We start from the raw sequence: 21,812 nt of genomic DNA on the forward strand, positions 1-21,812 counted from the left end.
AATGGTTTTGGCTGTAGGCTGAACTTAAGTAAATATCATCATTCAGTCAGTATGTTGTGGTAGCTTAGGCTGCCAGTGCGGTTTACCAGCTCAAGCACCATGTGTAAACACCGGAAACAAAAAAAGATTCGGAGGGCAGCCTTTCCCTCTGTCTCTCTCAACTGCTTCTTCCCTCTCTCTCTCTCTCTTTCCTGGACATACTTTCATTCTTCTCTGATGAACCATATGCGTAAAACACAAAACATTAACACAACTATAGCTTTGGTTTTGCCTCTAATTTATCCAAAGGGAAGGTAACCCAATAAAAAGTCCAGCACGTGTTTTCAGTGCTTCTAAGTGCTTCTGCCATTAATGTCTTTTGTTTGCTTTTATAAAACATGCCTTAATCATACTACAGCACTTTCCAATGCAAATCAGACAACTTTACAGAACAACAGAGTTAAGACTTTCTTTCTTTTTCTTTCTTTCTTTTTTTTTTTTAAAGAACACAAAAGCCCAGGACTAAGGAGCACCAGAATGGATTCACTGTATCTAGCTTTGTTCTGCAGTAAGTAATTTCGGCATCTATATCCTGCAATATTATCCTTGCTCAACAGAGGAAATGCCTCCACTGATTCACACCACATAATTCTGTTTTCCTTTTATGTAATGTAACATATAAGAAATAAAGATGCACTGTTGATTCTAATAATATTTGACACTTGAAAAAAGCACCAAGTGTTCTTTATGTTTTTCTTCCCCTAGCATTTTTCTGTTAGCCAAAAACTCAGCCTCTGGTTTATAGTGAGTAACTAGTTATATTTTCTTTTCTGAAAACTTGTGCAAAGTTGGCACTTTTGTATTAACACTAAATACTAATACTTTTTGTTTGGCATTCATGCCCCATACTGACCAGACCACTTTTATCTAAGTGTGTTTTTTTTAAAGACACTTACTGAAAATATGGCAATAGTTTAAGGGAAAAAAAAGCATGGATATTATTACACATCCCCTTGTAGTGTATGAAAAAAGTGCATGACTGGATTTATGTAATAGTACAAGACAAAAAAGCTGTATCAGATCAGGTACTGTAAAGCATGCCAGCCCCTCTGTATTACTTATATATAGCAGGTAGTTAAAACAAGACCGTGTTTCTTTTAAAAATGTGCATTAAAGCTAACATAAATTGAATAGAGCTAGCCAGTAAACTATTTTTTTCTGCATATCTAACAGCTGGATGTAACTGTAAAAATTAAAAAAGAGAGAGAGTTAAACCACCATCAATACAATTGTTTTACATCATAGGCCTCTCAAGGCTCAATATATATACAAGTGTAATAGCCATGCTTAGTAGAAGTTTCTCCCAACGGCTTAAAGTACACAATGATAACCAAGAAGTTCTTCCCCCCACCCTCTTTTTCTTCTTTGTTTTTTGTTTTTTTGCAGACAATAATCATGGGTAGAACAATTTGTCTCTTTGGAGATGACCAAGAATTTCCTAACAAAACTGGGGCTAATTGCAAGTTTCTGTGGTTTTTATTGAGGGTATTTCACCCCCGGTTAAAGATTCCATCCCTTCTTAACCTTCCCCTGCCCCCACCCCCACCCCAAACCCAACGAAGGAAAATGAAAACAAACAAACAAAAGCACCTGGTGTTTTCCTTTTGTTAAAAAAGAAAAAGATATATATATATATATATATATATATATATATATATATATATATATATATATATATATGCATGTGTGTGTGTGTGTGTATATATACATACATATATATATATACACACACACACACACACACACATATATACATACATATATATATATATGCTGTATATGGCAGTTCAAACATGGTAGGCCCTCCGTGAGAGCTGGCATTTGCGTGTCCATCCTTAAACTAATCTACTGAAGTGAAGGGAATGTTTTTATGCAGGTTAGGGTTCTGACTGTGCCGATTTCGGCTGCGGACAGAGGAAAACATCATGTTGCACCCAGGGACTTTGCACTTGTGCATTTCTCGCAAGTGCACCGTTTTATAGTGCACCCTGAGGGTCCCCTTGTTGCTGTACATTTTGTGGCAAATGTTACACATTATCCCACCGTTGCTCATTGAAACATTGTTGAACATGAGGGATCCTGGAAGGTCGGAACCCATACCTACACCTATGGCAGGGGTGTCCATTTTGTGTGCAGATTCCCCACTGTCACTTGCCCCATCAACGTCATCCAGGAGAATCCCCTCATCGCTGCCTGCATCAGATTCTCTTGAGGAATGGATACTGCTGCTGGACTGGATGCTGGAGGTGGTGCTCAGGTCTAGGACCATGTAGTCTTCAGACATGCCCCTTCCATACCCATTCATGTGGGAATCCTCAGTACCAGCTGGTGAGGAGGTGTCTTCCCTTATGTCAAGCCCCATTTGATGCTGGGTGCCATAGATCTTCACCAAAAATTCATCACGGAGGTCCTTACTAAGAGAAGGTTGAGAGGTGTCCAGTCCCATGTCATCCAGTTCTTTGGTCAACAGTTTACGGTGCAGGTTTATGTTAGCACTGTGCCTGGAAAAAGAAGAGGGAAGGGAAGAAAGAGAAAAAAATGTACAGTATTTTTCATTAAATGTATAGTTGCCAAGCATGAAACACACATTTCTGATTTATCAATAATTTATAATGGAAAGCTACTGCTGCCCCTGGTTTCTTGAAAATCCACTCATTCTTATAATGGAGAGGAGAAATTTGTAACAAAATGAAAAATACAGAACAAAGTAAACAAAAACCCCTTCCAACAAAAACAAAAACACAACCCACCCTACTTTATTTTCCCGCTACCACCCATCATCATTAGCCTCAGCAGTGGCTGCAGCCTTTATGTTTCCGGTTGAAAGCATACTTCAGCCTAATAAACAACGTGACATACTGTTTTTGATTCTTGAAATGGGGTTTTCAGAAACAGTAATTCAAGGAAGAAAAAAACCCCAAAACCCTGAAAAACCAAAACCCACAGTACAGGAGAAGCACAAGAGTAAGACAATTGGGTAGTATGTAGTCCCAGGTCCTGATTGTGATCTCACTAAAATTGGTGAAAATCACAAATCAAAGGAGTATAAGGGTGATCAGAATCAGACCCAGATGAGATGGAAAACACTTATGGGGATTAGGAGCAGAAGTCCCAGTGAAAATCAATTTGGGCTTGTCTACACAGTGTGGCAATGTGCATCAGAGGGATGTAAATTTAAGAGCTCTCTAAAGTGTTGTGCTCTAAGTACCCTGTGTAGACCCCGCTGACAAACAAACAGGTTCCTAGTGCACATTTATGTAGTACTGTTTCAAACGGGTCTATATAATGCGCACTAGGTACCTTTTAGAGTGCCTCAGCAGGGTCTACATGTAGGGAAGTTAGAACACACATTTTAGAGCCTCTACAATTTACTGCCTTCTAGTGTGCACTGCTGCACTGTGAAGAAAAGCCACTAGATGTTCTTAAAAATCTCACCCAAAGTCATCTGGTCCATCCTCCTGTCAAAGCAGGGTTGTTGTTCTCCAAAGTATATTTCCTAGTGCTTGGTCCAGTGCAATTTGAAATGACTCAAGCAATAGAATTTCCAGTAAAAATTATGGGTGAATGCACAGGACTTTGGCCTCAATCCATTAAAACACTTAAGCACATGCTTAGCTTTAAGCATGATGTCAGTGGGACTATTCAAGAGTCTCTGGGAAAGCTCCCACTCACTTCAGTGGGCTTTCGATCAGGCCCCAAGAGCGTAAAGTTAAGCATGTTCTTAAGTGCTTTGCTGGATTGGGGTCTTATCTTCAAGAATTAAGGATCTATATATGCAATGAAACATAAGGTTTCATCTCAGTAATTGTGAAATATAGTCTCCTATTTTAAACGCTGAATTTTACTCTCCATTTTTGATATAAGCCTTTTAGATATTCTATAGATTTTAAGCACAGTAGAACTTCACTGATTTGCACTAATGACTGGAAAATTTTTAAAATTAGTGAGTAAACCAACAAACATGATAAAAATATCAAAACACTTCATCACAGAAAGTATGTTTGGTAAATATTTCACTTTAATTACGATAATACAAAATAAAGTTTTAGTAATTATAAGACCTCACATTAGATTACTCTGATTTTGAACCATTGCTGAGAAGTAGGATGAGACCGATATTTTGAGGGGAGAATGATTGGAATTTCAAATGTGTGACATAAGAATTAGTGAAATTCCACTGCTTAACATTTTCTGTTTGCAAACTAAGGACACGAACCTACAATTTACAACATGCGGGCTCACCAGGTCTGCCTGCGCATTGTAAATTGAAGATCAGAGTCTGAATGTGGGGAGGGAGGGAGAGAGGGAGAGAGGATTTATCAATGGAATAGCATAACACACAAAAAGATAAAAAGTACTGGATACAAAATTGGACAAGAGGGCACATAATGACCCAATGTTCTCTGTACTTTCGGGTCCTAGAATAACATCAAAAGAAAAAATTAAAAGTGAGATATGGGCAGTATTTCCTAACTGGAAACTTCATTTTTAGAAATCCCACAAGAGCATATCTCTCAACAAGCTGAAGTCCCAAATATGATACAGTGACTCAGTATGGGTCATAAGACAAATACTAATGCAGAAACATTAAAATGATGTGGGGTTAATTTATTTAACTTTCTATCAACTGTTTCTTGATTCATCATGTCTGTTGTACATAATTTACAGTAATAAATGTGAGCAGTTAGAGATAGAAATGGTCAACCGCATTTTCCTGCAAGTGCAGGTTACTGTTCTCCGACTGAGGATGGATCGGATGTCAAACTGATACTGCACTTCATTTTATTCCAACCAGATCTGCACAGGATGTAGGTAAATTTGGGTCCAAAATGGAGCTCTCATAATGAGAGAGAATTGAGAGGTATGTTCAAGGGTAAAGAAAAGTGGAAATCATTTATTGTTCTATTCCCACGTGGGAAACACACTTTTCACACAAGCAAATATAGTACGGTTGCTTTTCGTAGGCACAGAAGTGTATTATACACATCCCCACACTGCACTTATGAAGGCTGAGCTTACCTTGTGATAAGATCAGCTTTCTAATCTTTTGCTAAATCGAGATCACAAAAGAGAAAGAGAGAGAGAAAAAGAGAGAGAGAAAGAGAGAGAGAACAAATTCACATTCCAATCCAGACATATCTGGTTTAAAAAATAAACAAAATCTTAAAACGATAAAATACAGGTTAAAAAATGTCTTGACTGTGAGATCATTTTCTGTCAGCCATCATCTCACTTACACTGCTGTCTTGGTGGATATTGGATCAGCCACACAATCCAAAATCATAAATCAAATTGGACAAAGCAAATTCACATCATCATCCACAAATGAGCTCTAAACAGATGCAAGCAGTGTGTACGTACATGAATGATAAACAGAAGTTGTCCCTATAGTTCCTGCTTCAACACAGTTGTTCCTTGCCTTTCCAGTGTTAGATGGCAGATGACTCCAAGTGGAAGTTGCTAAGCATGGTATAGGAAATGCTTAGTGTGAAAGCCTATATAAGCTGACAAGCGGCTAGGGTATCACCAGAGTTATTGCATGAGTGTAAAAGCACAGTTGTCCTTATCAAAATAACAGCTAACTGCAAACTCCTGAAATGCGCTTCTGGATTTATTTCTTACCATTTCTCCTACTTCTTTCCCCAACCCTTGATTTCACACTAAAAAGAATATGGGAATTTGCTGCCATGTAAAACTGGCTGGGTTAACTGTAGCTGTCTGTTGTTTCTCACACATCTGCACCTACTGTTTCCTTGATTCGCTGCTGGGAAAACAGCAGCCAGATGTGTAGTGAAAATAACGTCAAAATTCATTGAATGAAGAGATAACAATAAATTAACATGGTTAAAAAGGATGCTCTGAGACCCCAAATGGACATATGCCTTCCTGAGGATGATCTGTGAAAAGACACAATCCCACTGATGCTATGATAGGGCAGGATGCCTCCCTGATTCAATTCTCACTTATAGCAGTGGCAATCAGTAATCTAATTAATCTATGTACCAGCCTTTAATATCTGTCAGCTAAACGATGTGCAGAAATGTGTGGACATGTTCTGGCACTCTGTTCAGCAGTGTCCCTTTTCCGCTGTCAGCAGTACTGTTGGCTTTTCCTAATATAATTACATTGACTTTTATTCAATTAAGTGCCATCCCTAGCTTAAAAAAAAACTACTTTATCAATAGATTCAGGTGTAATGCAATAATAAAGATGAACTCATGGCAGTGCATTAGCTCTGCTGTTCATAACTTCAGAACATAAGTTCATTCATAGCAGTCAATTTCCATTATGCAACCACAGTTCAAAAGAATTGATTATTTTACATTCATTTCTTAATCTATTTCATTTGTGTTTAATAATTCTCCTAAATATCATATGCAAAAACATTCCACTAGGGATCAGAGGAGCGCACTGAGGGGAAAACATGCATTCATTTGGACATTGTGGGTTTGAAATTTTGTGCTGAAACCAAAGCCATAGAGGTTAAAGCTCCTAGAATTTGGAATATTCTGTGTTGAAGTTGCCAGCCACTCAGATTGTCAGGGGTGAATGATTGGTGGCATAGGAAAGGGGAGAAAATGAGTTCACATTACACTGGGGAATGATTCTACATTCCTTCCTTTTCCTGTCCAGTGCATTAAGAACATGGCAGCGTGCTGCAAGATCCCAACTCAGGACAGAACTTAAGAAGGTGTTCGAGTAGCGTCCTGAATAGAGATGCTTTCCTGAACGAATGCCTTAGTGTTTCCAGAGCTTCAATGACAAAGAAAGTCTGGTGACCCGGATGTCTGTATGTGTGTTCCAGCATGCATGTATGGGTGAGGATGGCTGAGGATACAGGACCTGAGACAGAAGGAAGAAGGAAGGTATGAAAGCAGAGAGGAGAGCCTATGGGAAAAGAGGCCTGGAAGAAACTAGCAGCATAAAAAGGGAGAAGGCCCGGAAGCAGGAAGGCACTAGTATTAATACGTAAGAGAGTGGGGCTTGGAAGCAAAACTGATTGTGTTGAAAGCCATGGTGAAAGGCATTTTACAAATTCAGAATGGAGTGTATGAGCAAAGGCAGTGCTCCAAAAGCACAGAACATAAACAGAAAGAGAGAGGAAGGAATAAGCAGAGCCCTAAAATTGTTGTCATCATCACCTCCGGTCTTCAATAGTGCAACTTCTTCCTCTTTGGACTCCCCGTCACCTGTGTCACCCCTCACAAAGAAGCTGCTGCTATTTTTATCTTCCTTACCTGCAACTCGGATCACATCACTACCCCTGGTAGATCTCTCCAGTGGGTCCACCCTTTGCACCACATCAAGTTCAGGCTTCTTATTCTGACCTTCAAGATCCTTCACAACTCTGCCCCCTCTGCTTATCTACGCTCGACTCTTAACATGTTATCCTCTGCTTCTGCAACATGCAAGCCTTTGAGCGCCACCTGTTTGACTGATCCGCCCCGAATACATGTGCTTTCTTCCACATCATACTTTAAGCATGAAATGCTTTCCCTGAACTCATCGGTATGGTTACTACCCACTCCTCCTTCATATATCTTCTCATGACACAATGTCTGCAAGAAAATAAACCATGTCCACTGGCTAGGCTGCAAGGCAGTTTGGAATAGTTAGTATTTATTTATGAAATTACATAACTAAAATAAATACAAATGGCAAGTGTGTGTATGTGTGTAGAAAAATCATAGCAAATTTGTCTCTCTCTCCTTTCATCATTTGTATGCTCCTTGACTTCTTAGTTATCTTTTCAGGCCAGGGGCAATGTTTGCCCCTACATTTGTACATCACCTACCAAAACGGGGCCCTGATCCTGATCAGGACCTTTGGGTGTTGCTATAACATAAATATTAAATAAAAGGAGTTAGAAAGCTAAAGACCTGAAGAGAGAAATACAAGGTCAAATAGCATCACCAAAGGACAGATACCAACCAATCATAGAAACTAGGTCTACCCAATCTCAGGCAAGGAGGAAGAATGAGGGGTTGTGGACCTGAGATTTTAAAAAACAATTCTATACTAAAAAGTGTACACATATCTGCTTAGCTAATAGACATTTCCATTTTGAATAATTTTCCTTGTAAAAAGGGATTGCCCCCCTCCCCCAATGTTGTACAATGCTATTTACAATAGCAAAAGTGTTTTACCAAAGTTCTAATCATTTTATGAAGCCCATAATGGCTCCAGTTTTTTTGGGTACTTAATATTCTTCTTCCATACAGCTATTCATGAATTAGTCATATGGTGGACAGAAGAGTGTGGACAAATTCTCACCAGAGGGAAAGTCTGCAGTCTAAACTCAACAATCTTAAGAATGAATCAGTACTGCTAAAAAGATGATGATGATGATGATGATAAAGATGAAATCTGTGGCTGTGGACATGCAGGGATGTTATCAGACTTCCCAAGTCACCTTTTCCCTGTCAGACTGGAAGTTCTGTGAAACCCTCAGCTGTATTGACTATGGACAGTTATCTTATATGACTGTGATGCCACTTGTGGTAATTTTTCCTTTCATTCTGAAATTCAGTAAAATATTCTTCCATAAATAAAATTCACTGTATGTTCCACCCCACCTACTGGTTCACTTGCAAGAGATGCACTATGCATCAACAAAAGAAAGGGGATTATAAGTCTAAGAAATATGGTCAATTAAATGCACATGCCATTTATACAGCTCATAAATTCAGTCTGGTACTCTTCAGCAGTTCCTTTCAACACTTGCCAATGAGTCTGATTCTGTTAATTTACTATCTATTCGTTGGAAAGAAAAATGTAATGACTGCTTTATTTTAGTTTATTTTTATTTAGTATGAATGTTTTTTATTGTTTTTTTGAAGTGGAAGGGAATTAATAATACAGGGAGAAATTCACCTTTGTGTGGAGGCTTGATACTTAGGTCCAATCCAGGGCTGCCCGTCTACATGGGACAAAGTTCACCCTTCATGGACATTCGAATGTTGCGGAAATTGTATTGTGCAGATTGGAAAGTGAATGCTCCTTTTATCCAAAAACTAGGTATTGTGCAAAGCCACCACCTGACTTCTTCAATGGAAGCAGACGATGCCCAGTAGCTTGCAGCAGTGGGTCTTGACTCTTTGGACAGCTTTGTTTTAAATTACTGTAAGTGATCCCGACATTAAGTAACGTGATAAAAAAATATTTGTAGGGTTATTACATTAAAACACAACATAACAAAAATCCCCCTTGTTTCCAGGCAATAGTACTAATCAATCACTTATAACTAGAAAGCGGCTAATATTTTATTATGAAACCTGAAACCATACAACATTCAGCCAACATGGGGTTTCATTACACCATCAAAACTCAGCACAGATTTGTCAGAATGTTTGCTACGATTTGCAAACACTTCCTAGAAGCTAGAGATAATCTACCTGGTCATCAAGACCATTTTTTTTTTTTTGCCAGTGCTATTCAATCCATCTCCCATGAGGACATGTTCCAGTGCCTTGTCAGCCAACCACTGAGATTTCCACTGTTCCTCTAGGGCAGAGGTTTTCAAACTATGGGGTGCACCCCCTTAGGAATGTTTGGAGGGGTGAGCGGCGACGCCATGTGGCTTGGGCTTCAGACCCAGGCAGCGGGGTTTGGGGAGGGAGCGCCACGTTCACCCCTGACTAACCTCTTTTTGTCTGGGTTGGGCGGGGAAAGACAACCAAATTTTTAAACTCAAATGGGGCACTCAGCTCAAAAAGTTTGAAAACCGCTGCTCTAGGGAAACTTTTTTCATAGCTGCCTACAGCTCATTAGAATTTTTTTTCTGTTATGCAGCTTAAATTTTACCTTTGTACCATCCCATTTGTCCTAGTTATAGCCCCTTAGTCCACCATAAATAATTCCTCTCTCTCTTTGTTGGTGTGAACAAATAAGGCCAAGTTCCATATGGATCCTCTTTGCCCCAGAGGTTATAAATGAAGATTTATGGTTTTGTTTAAAAATTGGCAATTTCACGTGATTTTGATCCCAAACAAGGCGATGACTTGTAGTTTTTTGCCTAAATTTCACTTTCAGTTTCCATGTTTATTTGAGCCTGAAACTCAAAACAAAGCCCAGAATATGCGAACATATGCTAAGCCAATTTTTTCTTTCTCAAAATCTCTGCACACTGAAAATGCCGGGTTTCATACAGCTAAAATCAAAGCATGAGAAGTAAAAACTTGGCTAAGCATGGCAGTGTGCATACTTATGAGAGAAAGTCTTTGCCTTAGCTCTGATGTTTCTTTAAGAAGGAAGTAGTAGCCATTTCCCCCTATTTACTTTAAAAATGAATGAGAAAATAGTTCCTAGAATTTAGTTAGCACTGGAATCTGGTTAAGAAATGATTTTTCCATTTGCAGTTCTAATTTTCCTACTGTCTAAGTTGCTCTTCAATACCATCTGGCTGTCTTACACACACACACAAAAAAAAATAAAAAAAATCCCTCCATCCATCCAAGCCAACATAACATAGATCTGAAAGACACTAAAATCATGGATCCATTGAAGTCAAAGGTAAAACTCCCATCGACTTCAGGGGGGCCAGGATTTCACATAGATATTTTCAGTTTTAAGCAGATTCTGTTTTCTTCTTATCTGATTGTGCTTAATGTGCCTTGGGTTTGGTTTGGTTTGAAACAATGGTGATTTTAATATGAGCAGCCTGGGCAATAACATTGATTCTTGAGGCTTTAAATTGCATAGAATCTGAAAATATTAACCTTTCACAGGAAGAAAATCCAAAAGGTAAAATACAGTTCAGCACCTAGTAAAAAAAAAAAAAAAAAAAAAAAAAGTAAAGAAGTGCTTATTAAATGTAGGAAATGAAGGACAAGCAAGTTCTCGCAAATTAAAGATGTGGAACCCAGTCATTTCAATCCCTTTCAATATGAAACAAATCATTCACACTGGTCACGAAGACGGCTCCCGCTACACTCAAATTATTCACTTGAAGATAAGCTCCCACCAAGCTCTTTAGGGGTTTAACTAATTTACTGCACAGATACGGCACGTCTGTTGTAATAACAGGTAGGATGTATTGGGGTCGACCATTTATCAGAATTAGACTTCTTTTCTCAATTCGCAGTGAATTATGCTGCCTAAACTGCTCCTCTTTCTCAGAGCTTGCCATCCCCTTACGGCCCCTAATGTGGCAGGCAAACAAAATTGACAGTCTCATCTTGTCAACAAGGGGTGATTCTCCTGAGAAGCCATTTAACTTCGCAGAGGAAGCAATGTATTAATGTGCCTGTCCCAGGAATGTTAATCATCTTCAAGCTCCCCATAACTTTGACATGAACGAAATCACCAATTTTGTTTACTAAATGAATCGTAATATGCTAATAAGAGAGCATGACATATATGGTAAAGCCAAACAGATGGTTTGTTTACTCCACTTTGCAACTTTATAAATGTTGTAACTCTGAAGATGTTAGTGAGAATTATTGGTTTGTTGGCAGCGGCAAACATGCCTTTTGCATACTTAATCCAGAGCTAGAGTCAAAAAACAATTTGTCATCACTGTGGAATGCATAAAAAATGTTAATGTTGAGATGGTATTTGGGAAGGCAGAACGGCTGACTATGTGAGTGGATGCTCAGGTTAAATATGGAATTGATATCTGACTGCAATGTTTTCTTCCCATACCATGTTTTAGTAAAATCTGACAGGTTGGGGATTCTTGAAAGGCCCAATAATTCAGTACATACCTGTTGAGGTGTTAGTGAGACGATCCTTACCGAATGAACAGAATTACCCTTTCACAACAGCTGTGTGTGCTCAGAAGCATCAAGGTCATGTCACACTCTTAATATATAACTATTGTTGCCCATTAAAGATCAAAAGATATTACAAATGAAAAGCATAACCACTGGAGTATTTGCCAGAGTTACTCAGAAATGATATAAATTCATTGTAACACTTCAACCTCACACTTTACCAGCTGCCTGGAAGCAGAGTCTCATGACAAAATAGCCAGCACTCTTGTCTAATATCTGGACTAGTGAAGAAAGTTTACATTAAAAAGATTTATCTCACTAACCATTTCCAAAGTGAGCTAACGAATTATAAAAATGTTACACAGCCAGAATTTAACCTCATTTGGAGCATAATCTTTCAACATGAGTTGTTGGTGTTCAGCACTATTTAGAATCAGGCCATTTGTCCTAGACTGCTACTAGACTCTACCTGAGCCTTCAGGTGGAATTCCTCCCAATGCGGAGCATGCCCCACAAGATACTATACACCACCACGTATCCACCTACCACGTTTTACATGGTACTTAGGGTTTTGTGCTGGCCCTCTGTGCAGGAGAATTTAACCCTTAAAGAATACAGATTTCCTGTAGGTATCTGTTGTTCAAATAATACATGAATTGACATTTATTTTTAAAATTATATTTTTGTAAATATTATATGATCCAACATTCATAATCAGTCAGTTTTTTCTTTTCATTTTATTTCCCTACCACAGTAGGCAAAATGCAATGGGTTTGAAGGAATTTGTGCAAACTGCCTCTTCTGTTTTACATCTCACCCATGAATTCTACTTTGAATTTCAGGTTTGAGTGAATGCAAAATCTCAAAATGAAACTCAGTCTTTCCTGAAACCAAAATATATATATTTGTCAAGATACTGGTGCAAAGCAACACATTAGATCAGATTTGCTTGGAAGGTTCACAAGCCTTTCAGTGATTTTATTCTGCTGTTCTTTTATTCTATTATCTTCAGTGCAGAGCCAATCCTCATGCACTATTCACCCTGCTCTGGCTATCTAAAAATGCTGGATTTATTTATATAGAACCAGAAGAGATATATAACAAAATACTATGTGGAATTTCAACAGGGCTTTCTTATTAGTAATTTTACATTACTAAATAAAGTACAACTTTCAGGTCAACTGATAGCTGATTATCCTAAACAATCATACCAACTCTCTCCACTCAAACCCCAACTCCTCAGCAATGCCAATCCTCTGAGATTGTTCCATACATACCATTGTCAGTGGTTATTAAATTTTCAACTTCTTACCGAGCCACAGGAGACCATGCAAAGAGATCTAAGGGAAGTATGAGTTCAGTTTGCTGTCCAAGGATTATTTTGGAGCAAGACACATTAGCAGCCATCCCAGCCTGGCGCTTATATCTCATTTGAAACATCTACTCATTCCTGACCAACAAAGAAAATTTCAATAAAGTACTTTTACTGGTTTAACAGCAGTGAGCTCCTGGGATTGTCAAAGTGCTCAGTCTTCTCCGAAGAGAGAAGGAATCAGCAGCTCAAATATAATTAACCTTCCATTCCCAATGCAAACTGCCACGCACAGGAGCTCTGCAGTCTATTAGTGAAGTTATAACGGCCAACAGGCAGAGGCAAAATTGGTCAAAAAGTTGGCTGCTGCTGTCATATTTTTAGAATTATGATTAATGACACTAATAATGTGGATGATTACTGATATGTGTATCTCCTGCAGTTTATCATATTGCACTGGTTGCCTACATCCACAATAAACATGATGCTATCATTTACCTCTTTATTGAAGGCAATCCTTCTCTTGAAGGAGCACATTCTAATTACTTTGTAATGTTTTATGTCTTAAACATTTTGCAGCTCTGGACCTTGCCAACTGCTTCATGTCTGCCATTGATTAATTACAGAATGTTTAATCAAAATTTAGAACCTAATGCAGTCGTTTATGAGTGTGCTGCAGTGCCAAGGTAGTTAGGCTCCTGTCCCAAGTTTGAAGAGTGGTGGGTTCAAAATGAAATCCCAGAAATGTTCAAGGTGCCAAAGAGGGTTTTTTTTTAAACCTTAGATGTTTTGAGTTTGCCAGTCCTACCACTGTTGACAAATGGAAGGTTATCTACCTGTATGGTAGGCTTTTTTGTTTGTTTGTTCCTATTGCCTTTTTTTAAAAATGTCTTGATTTTTCCCTTTATGTCTTTGTCGGTGGAGTGGCCTCCCAGCTCCACTGAAAGCTTTCCTTGTGGCAAGAGCCCTTGCAAATGCCAGTCAAGAGAGCGTAGTTTTGAAGTGGTTAAACAAGTGAAAAATAATTTGCAGGGACAAATACATAAGTTTTTTTTTAATGTGGATTTTTATGGTACTGTCATACAACCATTCACCGTTGAAGTTAAGTGTTTTTTTAATACCATTACTGAACTGCTGAAATGGATGCTAATATAGCTTGGAGTGCTAATGTCAAGTCCTGGTAATAAAAAAGACAGACTGCTGAATGAAATAATTTCAAGTAAAAAATAGAACAAAAGTGCTCTCGCTCTCGCTTTCCACTTTTATTGAATTGGGACTGACTGAGCCAATTGCTTTAGAAGTCTGTAAAACACAATTACTAGTGAGCTGACTGACCCAGCAGTGCCCCCTCTGTGACAGAACAGACTAAAAAGGCTGCAGAATTAGTGCTGCTCCCATATCTGGCTATCAGACCTGAGACACTTACTATTGAGGATCTACTGTCCTCGATGGCAGCACCTGCATCAGCTACATGCATCTCCTTCTTAGACCAAGGGCCCATCTTACCTTCTCACGGTAGACCTGATTTCTCTCCCTCTCCATTGTATTTTTAGATAGCTATCTATCGATACAACTAAAGATGTATAGTTTTTTGTTTTTACATGTTCTGTGCCAGACACAAAGGCAATAGTTAATATTTATGGGCCGCAAAATTAACTGTCTTTCATTTATATTTTCAGCTGTAAACAGACAAAGTTTAATTGTTTTTTTATTTTGGCATAGCAAAGGAAAGGTGAGAGAGAGAGAAATGTACTGAATTGAAAGTGGGCAACATTTTTTCTTTAGTTACTAAAGTAAGTAATAAAGTTTGTAAAGTACTTAGTCAAGATCACTAATGCTTTAAAAGTACCAGCTTTTTATAATAAATTTACAATTTGTGTTTTAGGTCATACAGTTTGGCATGGGGATGGAATTTAAAAAAACAAACAAACAAAAAAAACCCAAAGAGGATGAAAACAAAATGACATTAAAAAAAAAATCATTTCCTCAACCCAGTTCCACCTCTTATCTCTCTCCCGCTCCATCCCAAATGCTTTATATTTACATACATATACACCAAAGTCCTTTTTTATTCATAGCGTACATTTTTGGCAAACACAAAACTCTTTCATTTCTCTTCCATGTCCATTTATATGAAGCTTGTAGGTGCCTTATGGCAAAAATGTTAAATTATTTCTTAGGCAGTATCTTTAAGGAATGCTTTTTAGGGCAAGTTTAAATATGAAATGAGCTCTTAATTAAAAAAAAAAAAACTTTCTTAGCACAAGGCAAAGTGCTCATGTAAAAGATGATGCCGGGAACTAGGAGGCACAAGTTAAAGCTCTAGGATTTCATTAGAGGACATACTGGGTTCGGAACTTATGGCAACTAATACACAGTGATCATAATTAAAATGTCAACATACACACTGTCACCGTGACCACACAATGGTATCTGTGATACCACAACATTACCTGGCATTACATAGACCCTGGTGTGGTCACTATTGTGTAAAGGTTGACTTTTTAATTGTTGCTACTGTATGTGAACATACATTTGATGGTCTCCAGGCTAGTTCCCAATAGACATTGGGGACCCATGTTACAAACACTCCACATAACTTGACACAGTAGGCAATCTTTATTGAAGAGAAGCTCAGGATTGAAAAACCTGTAGGTCAGGATTAAGGATTAAGAGACGTTTTTTGGAAACTTGCACTTACGCTGCATATTCTTCTGTTGACACAGTCATACATGTAATTTTCATAGACAATTATGAGAGCTAAACATATAGAGCAGAGCAGGACAGGGCCAGCCCTAGACCAAATGGTGCTCCAAGTGAGGAATGTCTTTGTCGCCCCCTCCGTTTGTTAAACATTTGAATACCTTATGTTTTATTGCATTTGTAGCCCATTTCATGACTTTGATGCACGAATGCATACATGATTTCTCCCAGTCATACAAGACAATAAATTTCCCTTTTATGGCTAACAACAAAAACAGCACCCCGAGGCCAGCCCCCACAAGCCCGGCACCTCAGGCAGTCGCCTGGATCGCCTGCCCCTAAATCCGGCCCTGCATCAAGGGAAAATATTCCTCCATATGTGCCATGGTTCAGTCAGTGCTTTTACTGACTTAATTATGTTTACCACCTCTCTTAATGCTTGTGGGTCAGTGAATACTTAGCTCGACTTTGCAGGTCACTGAAAAGTCCTGGATTTACTTTTGCAGGTTGACATAACAATATAAAATCCTGTGTTGTGCGGGGCAAGTTTAGAAGATGTAAGCTTTACCTTCATTTTCAAACTAATACAACAATAATAAAATGATGGTAATACATGTCAGTACAATTCCTTACAGGGTGAAAAAGAGAAAGAACTTCCTCCACAACACACCTGATCCTGCAACCCTTACTCAAGTAAGCAGCCTGGTGTTACATTAGGGCTTCTCATATAAATAAGATTGGGCTTGTATGCTTTTATTCCCCACTCTTCTTTCACTTCATCCTCTACAATAAAAATGAGCTGCTACACAGTAGCTGGTAGATCACTCATATAAAAGTTAATTCATTCTGTCCTTCTTTCTGTCTTCCTTACTCGGACTGATTATATCATACTCTGCATATAGTCCCACTGAACTACCCATAGAAGAAGTTACTACTCAACATAAGGGTCACAAAATCCATTTCTTTACAACCCAGGCTCTCTTGTGAAAGAAAGACGTGTTTGAATGTAAGCAAACAAGCACATTTTAGTGACTCCCCAAGGAAACCTACTGGTTCATAGCATTGTTGAGCATATCCACATATTCTTTTTAAAACTACGAATTCCTATACCAACAGCAAATGTGTAAACATGTTCAGATCTGAAAAATAACACAGCAAAAACCTGTTTTGATTGTCTGGTGACATACAGTTAATCAAACAGATGTCTTAAAACGTTCTCTTCTTGTTATTAGTGAAGGGAAACAAGCTGTATCTGACGGCTAATGATATTAGGGGAAATATATTAATAGTCACCATAAACTAGTGCTGAGTACCTTTTTGGAGCTATCTGCTCCTAAAATCGCGTGCATTTCTTGAAAAGCAGTCTCTAAAAAGCTTTTTGTATAAGTTTCCAAACATAGCGGGATGATGAAAAAATGGATGCTTTTGTGTTGAGGAGGTGATAACAGGAGGCAGGTAGCATGTTTTTCACATCTTCACCTCTGTTGATAATGTATGCAGTGGCTCATCAGAGGTATCTGATGTTAATTTATTCAAGCACACCTGTACAGGGCTGGAAGTCAGGTAAGCAGATGAACAAAAAGTATATGTCTCTGCTTTTTCAATACAGCTACCCAGAGGCCTATATGCGCACAAATTTAGTTCTAGAGATGTCAGCAGGTTTTAATAAACTAAATACAGATGTCTTACTCCACACAAATCAAGGAGTTTACATGTTTAAATCTGGACTGATTTAACTAGCAATCAAATGTCAGGATCACACTTGGCACCAATAGTTGCCTCATATTTATTTATAAGTAACCCTAAGCAAATATTATTTTGTTTTAAAATTTGTTCATGGGCTGAATTACCTTTCCCACCTTTCAGAACACACACAAATGCTCACTTTCTGAGAAAATTTAAAGACAAACCTAAACAATTAATATTCTTACGTTAGTCAAAGAAAGGCAAAAAGGGAAAGTTTTGTCTTTGTAACTAAACAGGTATGCAGGAAATACATTTATTTTCCATATAATTAGGGCATGGAAAATGGGGCAACATGTCCTTATTAACCCAGCATTCCAACCTAGTCCTAAGTAACAGAGATTTTTAAATTGATGGTACCAATATAAAATAGATTTTAACTTATTAAAATGCAATAGGGCTGATAAGGAGTAGGACAGGTGTTTCTTTTCACTGAAATACTTACATTAGTTTACCATCAAGACCTGGTCAGAAATGGCACCTCTGATTTCACAGGTGTTGAATCTGAACCCAAGCCTTCTTTAACTCTACAATACTAGGTTAGGGATGGGAGCTGAGTTAACTCAACTACAATATCTTTTCTCTTCACTCTCTCCCACCCCATCTGCCTACCATCTCATTTCCTCTCAAGCTGATTACTGGAAAGACTCCCTCTGCCACCCAAGACATTTTGGAACTTCCCTATCTCCACTGAGCTGGAAAATAACCTCTTTCTATCTGCCTGCCTGCCCTTACCTTGACCTGATCTATGGCACAAACGAGTTTACTGAGTTGCTGGCCCCAGAGTACTGGCTCTGAGGAGCAGCCCATCCATTCCGGCTTACTTTGTGAGGCAGGGGCAGTACCTGTTTAAGCAAGACCGAGAGGGAGGCTGGGGTGGAAAAGCAGGGCCAGGAGGGACTTACTCTGTGAAGACTCCCATCACTAGGGTGACCAGATAGCAAGTGTGAAAAATTGGGACAAGGGATGGGGGTAACAGGTGCCTATATAAGAAAAATCCCCAAATATTGGGACTGTCCCTATACAATCAGGACATCTGGTCACCCTACCCATCACAAACCTTTCCTTCATCACAGACCAGCCCCCCTCCTCCTCTGCTGGCTATGATTCCCTTTACAGAAACAACAGTCTCAACTAAAACTTCTCCCTTTCTCCCACGCAGATGCACAAACTGTACCCGGACGCACATTCAAGCCTAGCTTTCAGGCAGCTGTCCAGCGTATCCTCCTCCCTTTTCTCCATCTCCTTGACCACTTTCCTCAAATGAGACGTTTTCCTGTCCCCAGGCAAACCTCTACCCTCGCTCCTGTCTGACACCACCGCCTTTGGCATGATTTCTCTTCTCTTCCACTCTTTGTTGCTTTCCTGCCAGAAGGCATACCCTGTGAGGCTCCACTAGCAGAAGAAATGAAGAGTCAAAAATGCCTGAGCTGCTGCAAGAAGGAGGGAAGGTGAGAGCAGAAACAATAAATGATTCCGAGAACAATGGGACTGAAAAGAAAGAATGAACAAAAGCAAGCTAGAAAGAATGAGTGCACTGCTCTCCTTAGGAAGGAGATCAAGGTTAAAGATAGAGATAGCAAAGCTTGTAGATTTCATAAGCACTTCTGGTAATGGGTGGGAAAGGTGATGAACAGAATATCAGTTCAAAAAAGAATCCAGACACTGTGGGGCTTAAATCATAAAAAGCAACTTCTTATGAACTTTAGAGGGATAACAGAACCCTGTGGAGACTTCTGACAATAATTGTAGGGTTTCTACAAAAACAACAAGGAGTCCGGTGGCATCTTAAAGACTAATAGATTTATTTGGGCATAAGCTTTCTTGAGTAAAAACCCCACTTCTGTCCCTTTTTCTGTCTGCAATATCTTGAAAAATTAGGGGATGCATGCATGGGGGAAAGTATCCAAAATAGGTATATTCCATGTCAGTCTATCCCTCTCACTTCTGTTCACCTTCATCTGATTTTAGATAGCCATACTGTGTCAGACTCAGTAATTTTAATATAGGACATCCCTGAATATAAATACATCTCAGGAGATATCCAAAACTTTCAGATAAAAGGGTATTTGAATGGTAGGGGAAGCTGACCAGCTGCCTTAGGTAACTAAGGTTGCACTGTGGACCTCCATACTTTGAAAGTCAGTTTTAAAAGGGCCACACTCTGGGTCACCAACTGGAGCATCAGGGGAGTTTTCTGAGCACACACTAAGCCTGGGGAACATAACCACGTTTAGATTAACTAGAGTTGGGTTGCACAAGGTTATACATTGTACCAGATGCCATTGTAAGGGGGAAAAAGATCAATCAAAACTATTTATCACCTTATTAAACTCAACCATCTTCAAGGCTTGTTTTATTTTTTAAAAACAATTGTAGAAAAAATTTAAATAAGGAAACCTCACTAAATCCTGCAAGCCACATGATGGGAAGAATCCAAAAGTTTTTAGAAGGTGGTATTAGAAATACCTTTTTAATTTTAATTTGCAAGGACTGCAAAGAACTTTTGGATTCATCTGGATAGTCAGAAATATTCAGTGGAATATATGACTATCTACACAATCAAAATGTGAAGACTTATTGTTACATACACCTGCCCAAATAAATGTCACATCAAAACATGACACATATGTCCAGGCTTACTTGCTATGTACATTAGTTGGATATTTCTTATTTCAGGTACAGCAATTACAAGTGAAATGGTTATAATTAGGTTTTAAAGTTAATAGTCCATTAAGGTGACTGGAAGAAGTTCTCACTTCTCAATGTTATTGCTTTCGTTATTTGGCAGCAAAGCCAATAAGACACCATAGATTAGTTTACATCTTTGAGGCTCTGTCTGAAACCCAAAAGGCTAGGAACTTAATGATCTAAGCTTTTTTCCCTTTAAATAAAAAAGATTCTTTAAAAATCAGCAAAAAATCCTTCATTGGGTAGGCTACGTGGCTTGGATAAAATAAGACTCTCCCTTCAACCCAAACTTGAATAAAACAATTTTTTTGAGGATTAAATAAAAAGAATGTTTGATTCATTCTCATACCCCTCCTTGTGCACACACTTTCATTTCTGGGCACTTCTAGACTTCCTAGTCCTGGCCAAGACCAGACATGGAATTGCTGAAATACAGTGAACAATAAAGATGGTTTCTTATGATACTTCCTGACCAAATGTATGCAAGAATTATCAGAAATCTTGTGAGAGTTCCTGGTTTCTGTAAGTTTGTTCCAGACAAATTCTGCAGACCTGAAAGTTTTGGTGAGTCTCAAAAAGCATCAGACTTGAAGCCTCATCCAAATTGTACCTAGCCTTTAAACCTTTTCAAGTACACTATCACAACCTTAAATCCTCAGAACTTGTGGATTTCTGTTGTCCCAAGTTATCAAGAAGACTCTCACATAACTGAAACGTATTCTGAATACTATTTGTGAGGTGAAACTGGAAAGATGTTCCCATGCTGGGTACAATGCAAACTCATATGTAAATAATAATTTTATCTTTAAGAAAGCAGTCAGCATTTTAAGTTTATGAATCATATATTTCACTTTCATGGCTTGCTTTCAATAAGCTAAATCAAAGTATCCTATATAGTTCATGAAATACTTTCAAACTGTGCCCTGTCTTTAAATGTTCAGTTCTCATAAATACTTTACACATGTCATCATGATGGTCTTTTTCTCCTAATATATGTCCACTGAACTAACTTCTTTATTATTAGCATAATCTATCAAGTTAACTGTTTCCTGATGAAATTTAACATTCCAAATAACATTCCAAATCCTAAACTAGCCACTTCTCTTTTTGCACACTGAATACAAAACGGGGTTTACTTAGCACATGACTGACATTTTATAACTCACTTGAGAAAACACACAGACTGAGCCAAATTCTGCACTAACAAATCCTCTGCAATTCCATCAACTTTAAGGACACAATGTGTGGTATAAGTCAGCACAGGATTTCACTTACTGAGGCCCTGAACCTGCTAGGCTCTTAGGTCCAGCTCCACTGAGGCTAGCAGTTCTCCACAAGGCTGGATCGACTGGCAAGACAGTGAACTTAATTTAGTTTTAGGTGTTTGATTTTAATTGATCTAATCTCACTGGTGAAACAAATTTTCGAGTTTATTCTACTCTATTTACAGTTTTTTCTAATTTATGTTCACATTTTCTATTTAGTGGATCTCAAAACTGATATGCTGGAGCTAGACTCTCCAGAAAAAGTGAGATTTGGCTTCCTAACCTTCTTCACACTAAATTGCTTTTATTTTATATTATACCCTGTATCCACATGCAAACCCCAGA

General features: G+C 38.5%; 1 protein-coding gene across 4 annotated transcripts in view; it reads right to left on the reverse strand.

Annotated features, from left to right (window-relative positions):
• Positions 1–1,850: 1,850 nt before the first annotated feature.
• The window catches only part of BNC2 (basonuclin zinc finger protein 2), a 473,281-nt gene continuing 453,319 nt past the window's right edge, over positions 1,851–21,812 (reverse strand). For all 4 annotated transcript variants that reach the window (XM_074953438.1, XM_074953440.1, XM_074953441.1 and 1 more), the window contains one exon: positions 1,851–2,540. In XM_074953438.1, the coding sequence (XP_074809539.1) occupies positions 1,880–2,540 (661 nt within the window). In that variant the 3' untranslated portion in view covers positions 1,851–1,879. The remainder of the gene's footprint in view (positions 2,541–21,812) is intronic.

This window comes from Natator depressus, chromosome 5, assembly GCF_965152275.1.
Source record: "Natator depressus isolate rNatDep1 chromosome 5, rNatDep2.hap1, whole genome shotgun sequence".
NCBI classification, from domain to species: Eukaryota; Metazoa; Chordata; order Testudines; family Cheloniidae; genus Natator; species Natator depressus.